The sequence below is a fragment of the Corythoichthys intestinalis genome, chromosome 4, assembly GCF_030265065.1.
Source record: "Corythoichthys intestinalis isolate RoL2023-P3 chromosome 4, ASM3026506v1, whole genome shotgun sequence".
NCBI lineage: Eukaryota > Metazoa > Chordata > Actinopteri > Syngnathiformes > Syngnathidae > Corythoichthys > Corythoichthys intestinalis.
In genome coordinates, this window is record NC_080398.1 from 43672625 (window position 1) to 43686155 (window position 13531).

General features: G+C 38.7%; 1 protein-coding gene across 1 annotated transcript in view; it reads left to right on the forward strand.

Moving 5' to 3' along the window:
• The window catches only part of cdh17 (cadherin 17, LI cadherin (liver-intestine)), a 34966-nt gene that overhangs the window by 4936 nt on the left and 16499 nt on the right, over positions 1 to 13531 (forward strand). Inside the window, exons 3-7 of the mRNA XM_057834516.1 lie at positions 5261 to 5356; positions 7499 to 7636; positions 7715 to 7850; positions 7928 to 8086; positions 12088 to 12240. Of these exons, the coding sequence (XP_057690499.1) occupies positions 5261 to 5356; positions 7499 to 7636; positions 7715 to 7850; positions 7928 to 8086; positions 12088 to 12240 (682 nt within the window). The remainder of the gene's footprint in view (positions 1 to 5260; positions 5357 to 7498; positions 7637 to 7714; positions 7851 to 7927; positions 8087 to 12087; positions 12241 to 13531) is intronic.

Genomic DNA, 13531 nt, shown 5'->3' on the forward strand with positions numbered 1-13531 from the left:
GAGATTTTCATTCAAAATCTCTCGATACATTGCCCCATTCATTCTTTCCTTTACACAGATCAATCGTCCTGGTCCCTTTGCAGAAAAACAGCCCCAAAGCATGATGTTTCCACCCCCATGCGTCACAGTGGGTATGGTGTTCTTCGGATGCAATTCAGTATTCTTTCTCCTCCAAACACGAGAACCTGTGTTTCTACCAAAAGGTTCTATTTTGGTTTCATCTGACCATAACACATTCTCCCAGTCCTCTTCTGGATCATCCAAATGCTCTCTGGCGTACTGCAGACGGGCCTGGACGTGTACTGGCTTCAGCAGGGGGACACGCCTGGAAGTGCAGGATTTGAATCCCTGGCGGCGCATTGTGTTACTGATAGTAGCCTTTGTTATTGTGGTCCCAGCTCTCTGTAGGTCATTCACTAGGTCCCCCCGTGTGGTTCTGGATTTTTGCTCACCGTTCTTGTTGTCATTTTGACGCCACGGGGTGAGCTATTGCATGGAGCCCCAGATCGAGGGAGGTTATCAGTGGTCTGGTATATCTTCCATTTTCTAATAATTGCTCCCACAGTTGATTTCTTTACACCAAGCGTTTTACCTATTGCAGATTCAGTCTTCCCAGCCTGGTGCAAGTCTACAACTCTGTCTCTGGTGTCCTTCGACAGCTCTTTGGTCTCGGCCATAGTGGAGTTTGGAGTGTGACTGACTGAGGTTGTGAACAGGTGTCTTTTATACCGATAATTAGTTAAAACAGGTGCCATTAATACAGGTAATGAGTGGAGCCTCGTTAGACCTCGTTAGAAGACGTTAGACCTCTTTGACATCCAGAAATCTTGCTTGTTTGTAGGTGACCAATTACTTATTTTCCACTCTCATTTGGAAATAAATTCTTTAAAAATCAAACAATGAGATTTTTTGTTTTTTTTTCCCACATTCTGTCTCTCATGGTTGAGGTTTACCCATGTTGACAATTACAGGCCTCTCTAATCTTTTCAAGTAGGAGAACTTGCACAATTGGTGGTTGACTAAATACTTATTTGCCCCACTGTATATCAATCTGGAAATGCCTTCGACTTTAGAGACTAAAGATCGACCAGTTATAGATAAATCTATGTAGCCAAAGATTAAATCTCTTTTGTACTGAACTAATTAGGGGATCAAACTTTTCTGTCACCCTTGCCCTTTGGTCTTTTTCAATTATAATACACAAATATTTAAGATAATGTTTTACAGTGATCCCAGATACGTTCTCATCACAGCATTCTTTAACTGGTAGAAGTTCATAAAGTATACATGTGAAACTGACCTGATGGTGTTGGTGACATTACTGTACTCTTTTTCACATCCATCCCTCTCTCCCACCTGTTTTTAAAGCCGTGCCAGTCACTCTGGCAGTCAAGCCTGCTGACTGTTGAGGAAATAGCTAGTCTAACTGCTCGATCGCTCTTTTAAGTTCTCAAAGAGTAAGGTTTTCCTAACCTTCTACACCAGTGGTCGGGAACCTATCTCTCACGAGCCATATATCGCATATGGCTCTCTGCCAACCCGTTATCTTAAATGTGGAACCCTCTGACTCACTTCAGATGAAACAGCTATGATGAGCTTATGGCACATTCACACATTAATCTTGGAGACGTCAAATGTGCGTCGCAATAATATGCTTCAAGTCGGGTTGCGCGGAGATGGGTGAGATTGCCTCGTGCGTTAAGTCACCACTCGGCCAGCGCCGGGGTCAACCCTTCCTGACTCGATGCCGAGCAAACTGGAGTATATAAAAAATACATAGGGGGAAAATTAAATTAAATCAAGAAAGGGAACCGCGTGGTACCCCAAGTCACACAGGCGCGGTTTCGCGACTTTTTGGATTGTCAAATTGAGCGAGACTCATGAAACGACCACCCAGAGAAGCTCCGCCTGTCTCGGCCACTGTTACGCACACGTCCCCCTGATCGTCCCCGATTTTGGTTTCCGCTTTCAGGAAATATACATGGCGCCACACCATGTTTCTATTTGTTATTTTCCTTGCTGTGATTGAACAACTCCGCAACCATTGTAACAACCCAAGTAACGATGTTAGACTTTCTTTGTCGTTGTCTCAAGATTTATTTCCATCGCAACTCGGTGACTGCTCGTAAAAGCAGAGCATGACCACCCTCTACCTCCCGTGAATGCATTCAATTGCGTTTACAAAAGAAACAGTGTTTATAAAACGCACTCGGACAAGCTTGCAAAAGAACAGAATATACAGTGTGTTTTTATACATACGTACATACACATAGACACACACTGTATGGCTCTTGTGGAATCACATTTTAAAATACATATGTTGGGTTTTGGCTCTCTCTGTCTAAAAGGTTCCCAACCCCTATTCTACACACACACACACAGCAATCCTCTAACCAATTTTCATTAGCTCAATAGTCAGGACGCTCGACTGCCAAGATGACAGTGAGGGTTCTAATCACTAATAATTATCAGGGGAAGAACAAGAAAAGGCGTGCAATGACATCACTACCATCAAGAACTGTAAGCATAGTGCATAGACTTCACTATCAGTTGATGGGACACGGGGTTCCATAGGGGGCCTATTTTCAAAAACTTAAAATTCAAATATTTTCAAAACCAAAGCCGCTAGCAACCTAAAACCAAAACAGACACCTCCCTTGGACATATATGAATCTCCATGAGCAGCGACATCAAAATTTCAAAGTCGTTCCCTAATATAATCCTGATTATTTTTTTATACAAGTATAACAAAACTTAAAATTACTATAAAATTATCAAATTTTACGCTAGATGCACAAAAATCACCAAATGCAGAGCTAATCACCTATATTTTCAGGATAAATAGCAATATTTAACATATCATATAAGTTGTTGCCCAAAATAGATACTTAATTTTTTTAAGGTTTTCAACAGCTAATAAATCACTCAATTTTCACATCAGAAACTTAATACTTGAAATGCATGCAGAATCATCTTAATTTTACCCAACAAAAGCAAAATTGGCATTTTTCTATATACAATCACACCTTCTTTAGGTTGAATTCCGATGTCACTATTGCTTCAGCACGGAGGCATGTTTTGCCGGCTATCTGGCCCTCGTAGTTTTTAGATTGAAATGTTACAAAAAAGGCTTCTTCTTTTTTTTTGTCTGAACGCAAAAATGTCTAAATTACTCATTTTTTGCCCAAAAAATAGGCTGTTGGCCGAAAATTACCTGATCATTTGAATGTAAAGTTATGCTACTGTGTGTGGATACAACATGGCGGCCATCATTAAAACAAAGAGCTTTTTAAGTTGAAAATTCTTGTAAATAAATGCGTACAGCTCGGAATTTGTATAGATATGAACATAGAATAGAATAGTCTAGATTCTTGGTTAAAAGCAAAAAGCCGGGCAGTTATCATCATTTTACGTAAATATTTCGAGCTAAAATTACGCTATTGTGTAAACCCAACGTGGCTGCCATCACAAAACAAAGAACTTTTTAAGTTGAAAATTCTTGTAAATAAATATGTACAGCTCGGAATTTATATAGATATGACAAACAAAATCAAAATTAGCATTTTTCTATATACAATCACAATTTATTTAGGTTGAATTCCGCTTTTGTGTAAAGATACAAAATCCAACATGGCGGCCGTCAAGGAGCAAAGACCTATTTAAGTTGAACATTTTTGCAAATAAATTCCTAAATTGCGGAATTTCTGTAGATATGAACGTAAAACAGTCTAGACTCTTGGTTAAAAGCAAAAAACCAGGCAGCTATCATTCATGTTATGTAAATATTTCGAGCTGAAGTTACCCTAATTTTTTCCATGCATTTTACAAGTGCATGCATGGGGCTATTTTATATAATAATTACCTTGAATCCTTGACCAAATCACTCTTGAGACACTCCTGCCTGCTTGTATCTAGTAAAACCTTGGTCCTTTTTCCACCTAAGTCCGGGATTTGAACGCAGCATGTGTTTGAGTTTATCCCTGTGAAAGCCATCAAGAACTGTAAGCACAAACGCTCTGTCTGGGTCGGCCCCCAACGGGAAGGCGTGGCACAATGTTTGTGGGAGCTATCTTTACAACTGATGGTGAAGTGTATGCACAGTGTTACAATGTTAGTTTTTATTCCACTATGGTTTTCTTTGAAAAACATCTGCAGTAGAAATTTACAGTTACCGAAGCACTATACCGATTTGACCTTTATTTTGTGGTTTTCCTGTGTTTGTTTTTTTTATGGTCAAAAATTATTTACCCTAAATTCAGGATTAGATTTTTCTACATTGTAGAACAGAGCCATTTCTGACTAGGTAGTGTTTTAGTTAAAATATATAATACAATATGCCTACATAATACAGTAATAGTAGTAGTAATAATAATACAGTATGTCTACTTATGAAATTAATTGGATGAAATTAAGTGGTTCTGGAAGTAGTTTCGTAAAGTGGACATTCTGTAAGTAGAGACGTTTTTTTCCATGTAAATGCCCTAATCTTTTCCAAGTACTCAAAAATTAAGAGATCAATCTTTTATAAAGCATAAAACTGCATCAAAACATGTAACAAATACATGTTATGATTTAGGTTATTGCACACTAAACATAAAATTTGAGTTGGGCATGATTAAAAAAAAAAACAAATACAAAGAATAAAGAATAAAAGTTACTCATGTAAAGCTGTCGGAACACAAGGAGTGAATGAATGAAGAGGATGCTGGGATACACACATACACATACAGTAGAGGCCCCACTTGCCGAACTGTATGCCAGGAAGATTCTAGGCAACAGCCAATAGCAGAACAGCTGTCATTCATATGTTACGTTCAGTACACTCTAAAGAGCTGCTAGTAGCAGCTAAAACTATATTTTTGCCATTCGTATCCTGAAATTTCTTTAAGGCAATAATTTCCAGTGGAGGCGTGTCTTAACCCGAAAATTCCGCATGTATAGACGTTCATAAGTAGAGGTTCCACTGCATATTATTCTTCATGTCGTGAAAAGATGTGCCAGTTGACTCTTCACTTGATTTTGTCGTCTATGCTATATAAGAAATGGAATGGAAATCACACATCAGACTCTTGTTGTACACAATACATTCACTAAAAATTGACAGCAACGTGGAGTTTTTGTGTCAAGTTCCTGTGAAACTTGCATCACAAAATGTTGGAAATTACATTCAAATGAATTAGTTGAAATTTTGACCAGTAACAAATAGCCATAACCTTCAGTCTTCTAATTGTGTGCTGTTTAATTTGACATCTCACTGTAGGCTGCTGGGTCTGGCCTTGATGGTAAGAAGGTCCCTTTCGAGAATCTAATGCTGGACGTGCGAGAGGGTACACCTGTCCCACATGTCCTCTGTCAGGTACAACCAACACAAATGCACACAATCGTTATGTTTTATTTTCAGTAAAGTTCATCTTTATGTGGCACAAAAGTTGTTGTTTTTCTAACCTTCGATGCCATTTAACAGATTTGCCCAATAATTTGCATTGAAAGTGCTGAAAATGTCAAGGTACCTTAATTGCAATGTCCATTTGAGGATCTTCTGCAGACATGCGGTTTCTTATTAATATGCAACCGACAGGATCTAATATGAATACTCTTTCCTCTGATTGGATGTCAATGGAGTAGGTGTGTTGGTGGGTATCTCATGGGTGTTGGCCATGCATGTGGTGACAGTGACATATCACAGAGAGCTGGACTACATCTGTCAAGGCTGGAGGTTATGGACATTTTGAAGGCATCGGGAGGCAATGCACAGCAAATAAGAGGGAAAAAAAAGTTGATTGAGGACCAGGCAAGGAGGCCGACTTTTACTGGCACGCAAGCCAAAAAAAGTGCCTCCTGCCTGGCTTGACTGCAGACAGCTGTGCAGGGGTCGAGAAGGAGGAAAAAAGTGACCTTTGACAGGAACTGGTTGTGCGACAAAAGTCCCCTATATTACGGTGATCCCTCGCTATTTCGCGCTTCAAACTAAGTTAATCGCAGATTTTTTTTCAAATAAATACAATATTTTATAGAGCTGTCCCGATCCGATCACGTAGTCTCTAACTCTCGCTCCTGCTGCTTTTCTCGGTCAGACAATGCACTGGAGTTGCTTATTAAAGTTAACAATGATTGACAAAGAGTTAAGGTTTGATCTTGCCAGAGACCCTTGTAAGCCGAGACTTCAAAGCGCCGCATGCGTCAACATCGTTTAACTTGTTAAACAGTTGCTGTGGCAACTCATTGTGTGTAAGTGAGTAGCTTGAGCAGATTTGAGTGGACTCACTTAATGAAGCATTATAATAAAGACAAGTATTTTTCTACTTTTTTTTTTTAATGGATTGGGCCTCTACTTTTTTTCTTGTTTAAAAATAATTCAGTGGGACAGTAATATGTTTCAAATTTATCATAAAATTACATTTGAAGTGCTTAAAAACAATTTTATTAAAATATGTATTTACATACATTTTTTTAAAATTGTACTTTGGGAAAAAAAGTGAAAAATTATATGTAGTGCTGCAACGATTAATCGATTAACTTGAGTAATTCGATTAGAAAAAAGATTCGAATGACATTTTGCTGCTTTGGGTTTCGTTGTGGCCTTGTAATGGTTTGTTTTGAAAGTGTTTGCATTTATTTGTATTGAATTGGGTGGATACACCCTCTAGTGGCAACAGTGAATATGACACAACTTATTTCAGTTAAGACCAACATAAGCTAAGTTTTTGTTTGAGCTAATGGTTTTCAATGCATTCGTAATTTAGTTTATAGGTACTGTATATTTAGCTTTTTTGAGGGAATATGTGTTTGAACCATTTGTTAAGAGCATTGTAAAAAAAAAAAAAAAAAAAAAGGTAGCATTTTATATAGCATTTAAGCTAGCGTACTTTTGCTATGTAAGTTAGCCAATTGTTCTTTTGTTGTACTTAGATCCTCATTTATTTAATTGTTTATACGGTTTGAGCCTGAGCTCAGGTATTTTAATTTTTTATGTTCCTTATCCGATTACTCGATTATTCGAACTGGTTCATCGATTAATCGACCACTAAAATAATCGATAGCTGCAGCCCTACTTATATGTATCTCTTTCCATGGATAAATCTGAATAAATACATTGAACACAAAAACATTTTTTTAAATGGGGGGGGCGCTATTTAACGGATTTTTTACTTATCGCGGCAGGTTCTGGTCCTCATTAACCGCGAACAATGAGGGATCACTGTACAGCAAATGCACATGTATACATTAAAATATTACTTCCACTTTTAATCAGCATTGAGGAACAAGGAATAGGGCAGATACTTGCATAACAAGGAAAAGGCATGGTGTGACGTCACAATGTGACCAATTTCAAAACCAACCATTTGTAGAACAATCTAACTTGCAAATGCAATTGCAATCAAACAAAATGTAAACACATTACACACTTCAACCAGGGCACACTGGTCTATTGAATGAAAGTTTAAAATATTGGAAAATGAATTTAGTGCCTCTTTAATCATTGTTGTTTTTGCCACAGTTCCAGGTGAACCAACCAGGCGTGAACGCATTCAGGCTGAATGGAGAAGGAAGCGATGTGGTCAAGATCTCTGCTGACGGTTGGCTATACTTGGACAAACCTCTAGACTGGTCGCTTAATGACAACTACATTATCGCGGTAAACTATTTATGTATGCAAAGACCTGGATGCCCTTCATTAGATATTGATATACTTATTGTTTGTATTTATATTCAGGTGGAGGCGTTAGTGGACGACGAGGTCGTGGAAGGGCCGATTTTCGTAACCATCAATGTGTTGGACGTCAACAATCACGCGCCATACTTCAATCAGAGTTACTACACTGCCTTGGTTCGAGAGAACACGCCAGCAGGTGGTCTCTTCTACTTCTAAAATGCCAATGGTAAACTCTGAAACTAATCAAACCGGGGATCTGTTTCCTGATTCCAGGTGTCCCGTTCACTCGAGTATTTGCGTTGGATCAAGACAACCCAGCAACTCCCAATGCTCAACTGACATACAGCCTAGTCAGCCAGATCCCCAACAGACAGCACACTCTGCTCTTCCAGGTGGATCCAAACAACGGAGAAATCTCCACAACTGAGCAAGGTGCCTGACCCACGCCTGACTGGGTTTTTTTGCCGTTGCACGTGCAGAGGGCGAAATGTCAGTAATCTGTCTATCTCTGTCCGTAATCTGGCAGCACTGTGTCAGTGTGAAGCCAGATTACACAGATCATCTTGTGTGAGCAAGATTAACACAGATTGGAGGCAGACTGCCTAAGTATGTCGCGTGAGGTTGTACACTGATTGCATGCAGCACGTGAATGCTAACAAATCATGCTGTATTGGGACAGTTGCCTTATGAACTGTCATTGACGTCAAATCCATTTGATCTGGGAGTGTTGGCAGTAGACCGTCAAAGGCAGCCAATGACTTCAAATCTGTTACATGTTAGTTATATTATTTGAAATTACATTTACACAGGATTTAGCAGGTTCTTAACACAAAACAACAATTGTGTTCAAAATTATTCTACCCTCACAATGGATAACAGTTTTTACAAGTTTGACATTCATTTTTCATATTGTTTATAATCACATCGAATAATGACATGTCAAATAGACAAAAATAACTGAAATAACAAAACATTTTTTGGGAATATTCCAATTAATGGCCTTTCTGCGATTACCTCATAGACAAAATTATTCAACCCGCCCAAGTCCACCATTCTGAAGAACAAAGGTTTCCATCAGGTGTTGTCAAACAGCTGATGAAAACATCTGGAGATGTGAACGGAACCCTAATGAGCAGCATTTAAGCAGATTTAAAAGGACTGTGACACATGGGTCTTTTTGGCAGTTAATGACATCTTTACAACATGGTGAAGTCCAAGGAATGGTCAAAAAAGTTCAGAAAGGAGGTCAATTTACTTCATAAGCAAGGATATTGGTATAAAAAGATAGCAAAATGACAAAACATTTTAAGAGACACAAATGGGAGCATAGGGAGGCATGGGAGGCACAGTAGAAACGCTACCTGGGTGTGGTTGATAGAGGTTACTGTCTTCAACTGCTGTGTGATACCTGAAACTAAAGGTGTTGAAAAATGCTCGGGTGACAGCTGAGGAAATACGACACGTCATAGGAAGGGGTTCAAGTTTCATCCTAGACATTTACACGCACACTGCGAAATGACGGCTTCCATGCAAAAATGCCAGATGCACCCCCCTGCTGACTCTAAAGCACAAGAAGTATGTCAAAAACCATACTGACAGACCACAAAGGTTTTGGGGGGCTTTTCATAAGCGGCGTTTACGGGGGGTCCAGGTGGTCCAGGCTCCTCCTGGTGGCCTACAAATGTTATTGCATGTAACTGACTTTCCTATATATACTGTATATGGCGGAAAACACTCAGGTGACTTGAAGTTCCGCTCTGAGATGCCCAATTTGGCCAACTTTCAAAACTGTCCGATATGCATTTGTGATAAATCATTGGAAAACTTAAAATCTCAATTTTATGGGGGAAGGAAAATTTTGAACAGGAGGGCATCTTAAAAAAAAAAAAAGTTTTTAAACAGCAAAAACCTATCTGGAGGTGAGAGCACGCAAGAGCAGAATTACAGACGCCACGACTTTGACGAGATATTATCGCTTACTGACCTTGTTTCGATCCAAAAACTCCATGTGGCATGTATCACTGAGTGTCAAGTCCCAGCTGTGAATGGCCACAGCTGGATTTTGGGGGAATTTTATGGGTGAAACATGGTGGTAATTTGACAAGGGCTGATGCAGAAATCGCAGACATCAAGGAGTGGTCGAGATTTTCTTTTTTTATATATTTACCTTTTTAAACTTTTTTTTTTTTCAATTTTTCTTTGTTTGGATCGATTATTTATCATCTAACAAATTGGAGAAAATGCGACAATTAAAAAAAAATACAATTAAGCGATAGTTATGAGGTAGCTATCCGTGACTTTTTTACAGACGCCATTTTTTTCATTGTGACATAATTTGTTTGAAAGTTTAATATATGTGAGTGAATACTTTTTTAAAGCCGTTTTTCTTTTTTAAATGAAATATGAGACATCAATTAATTATTCTAAGGTAAAAATGACAGACATTTTGAATAATAAATTTAATTAATTACCTTCATTTTATGGCTGAGTTGAAACAAAAGCGGTTGCGCGACGTCTGTAAACGAGTTTTCAGGGTAAAACGGACAAATTAAAAATAGTTCAGGGAGCTTAATGTGCCATGAATCTGCTGTGGCAGCATATAGACATATTGTTTTGTCAAACCCAACAGTTGTTTTGGCTTAAAATACAGCAGTTTCTTTTAAAGAGGAGTGCAAGAGCAGGAACTGCTTTTTCAGTCTTGTCTGTGTTTTCTGCCATATATAAAAGTTGTAAAGCATTAATAAAGTAAACAACAAAAATGAATGATTTAGACACCAATGTCCTACCCATAATATGGCCCCTACTCAAAAAGGATTGCTAAAATCAAACAAAACGTTTTTAATTAAAAATTAAATGTGTTCCAATGCAAATATTTGAGTCTCAAATATTGTTTCGCATTCAAAACCTTTTTTTCTATGATTGAAATTTTAATTTTTTTTATTGAAGTGATTTTTTGTTTGAAAATATATTTTTTTTGCTTGAAGCAACCTATTTTTTGATTAAATAATAAAGACACAAATGTCCTAGCCAAAACGTGGCCCAAACGCAAAACAAAATTACTTCAATCAAAAAAGTTGCTTCAATCAAAAAAAAAAAAAAAATAAAAAATTGACATCAATTCCAAGCAAAATTCAAAGAAAAATCAAATTTATTATTATTTATTTTCAAATTTATTTTTGCATTCAAACACATTTTTTGATTGAATAATGAAGACACAAATCTACCTCCATATGGCTCCGCCCAGGGGATACAATTTTTGACTGGGGTAACTACATTGGCACCACACCGGCGGGCGTACCATATTCAATGGATGACGATCTTGGCAAAAAGTATAGCTGTCCTAAGCAGCCTGATTTAGAATTTCCCTATAAAATGATGGGAAACAAAAAAACACTAATTTTCAACTTATTATTATAAATATTCTTGTAAGTTAATTTTATTTCTGACTCTGCGTTTTGGGGTCATCAACATGTTGGGCCCCCCCGGCCCAGCTATGATACTATTCTCTGGAGTGATGAAACCAAACTGGCACTTTTTGGGCTAATGGATCAACAGTACGTATGGAGGAGAAAGAATGATGCCTATAAAGAAAAGAACACCCTATCTACTGTGAAGCACGGTGGGGGCTAGGAGAGGTCAGTCATGCTCTGGGGTTGCTTTACTTCTTTAGGAACAGGAAAATCTTCAACATGTGCAAGGTATTATGAATTCAGTTCAATACCAGGAGATGTTGGATGCAAATGTCATGCAGTCATTGACAAAGCTGAGGCTTGGACTTTCCAACAGGACTATGATCCTAAGCATAGTACCTCAACATCTACCACGTCTTGGTTGCAAAAAAAAAAGTGCTGGAAGATTCTGGAGTGGCCATCGCAATCACCAGACTTAAATCCCATTGAAAATCTCCAACGGTACATGAAGAAGGCAGCTGCAACACGCAAGCCCAACAATGTTAATAAACTGGAGGCCTTTGCCTATGAGGAATGAGCAAGATACCTGTGGATAACTGCAAGAAACTAGTGTCAAGTTCTGCTTCTCGTCTAAAGGATGTTCTTGTTGCAAAGGATGTTGTACTAAGTACTAAAGTTATATATACCAAAGGGGTTGAATAATTTTGTCAATGAAGTAATCACAGAAAGGCCATAAATTGGAATAATGCCCAAAATATTTTTGTTATTTCAGTTTTATTTGTCTATTTGACATGTCATTATTTAATGTGATTATAAACAAGATGAAAAATAAATGTCAAACTTGCAAAAACACTTATCTCCTGTGGGGGTTGAATAATTTTGAACACACTTATAACTAAAAAACGTGACCTTGTCAAGTTGTGTGATAGCTTGTATGATGGAAGTGTTGCTTTTGCTTTTAGAGTCACTGAGAATGTTAATGGAATTACACACTCATTCTTTCTCCTCATGGATGTGTCACAGGAGAGCAGTTGCTCAATGCCAGACAGACAATCCAGTTTGCCACTGGAGAAGACAGAAGTGTCGACGCACTCAAGGAGAAGTTTAATCACTACTGTCCCTCTCCAAACATTCCTTATGAACAAAATCCCTTCTTCACCTGTGTGGAAAGAGCAGGTGTGTGCCCAACTTTCATTGAAGTTAGTCACTAAGGCTAGGTTCATACCGCAGGTCTTAATGCACAAATCCGATTTTTTCATGTTTTTCCGATTTGAGTGAGGCATTAAACTTGACCGTCTGAACGGGAAAAATCGCATAAAAGTGGAACATTTCAAAACCAATCTAGATCACTTTCGTATGCGGTTAAAATCTAATCTGGGCCACATTTTTCCAGAATGTGGCTGCGGTCTGAACTGTCAAGTCCTCCAAATTGGAATTCATGCAGAAATTACGTCAGTAAAGCGCAAGAGCGACAGGGCGCTACGTTAGCGATGCAGCTGTGCATTAGCGTTAGCACCTAGCTTGAACGCGGCTTTTAGAGAAGAGGCAGGCTTGACAACAGTCAAACAAAATATTGGGAGGATAAGCCTTAGAATTCTCGGTTTTCACATTTCACGATTTCTTACACGGCCAAGAGTCGGGGCAAACTATCCGTATGTTTGTGCATCATGCACACACAGTGCGTGCTTGCTATCAATCCATATGAACTTTGTTTTATTTATTTTTATTTTATTTTATATTTTTTAAACCTGTCCTGCTCGGCTGTTTGACACTGAGAATGGAAGTCTAAGCGCCCGGTTGTTTGAACAGTTTTAAGGTTTCACATTGAGAGTATGACATACTCCCATTGTGATCATTCAACATACCTCGTTTATTATGACAAAGCAGCGAATAGGAAGGGGTTATGGGGGAACAGAAGAAAAGGAACACAAGAGAAGAAAGAAAAGAAACACAAAGAACAACAAGAAATACATTGAACGTCTACACTAACTACTAATATGTTGGTGCTATCGTCAGCTAGATGTATTTGCGGTTGACACCATGTTGGGGCCTGTTGACCAGGGAAAGAGGGGGACGGGGGTGGGGGAGTCTATAAGCTAAGTGATTGAAAGGGGTAGAGTGTACACAAATCAGCTCTGTGATCTAGAACCCAGTAATCGTGTGAATCCCTTCTGAGTGTAAACCCGTTGGCGACCGACCCTACATCGCCCCATCGCTAATCCCGGCACCAGGGCCCCCCACCTGAGCGCGCCCTATCACATCCAGTCCAATCCATAAGAACTTTGAATATAAGACTAAACAGTGATTATTTATGTCTGTTATTTGTGTCCTCTTTTTGGAAATCAAAATATAATCACCCTAGAATGACATTGATGCTCCTTCGCATATGGGTCAGTTTGCTGCTCAGCGCATCTCGGACTGCGAATTAGTGCGCATGTGTGATACTTGAACGCGCTCAATTGACAAA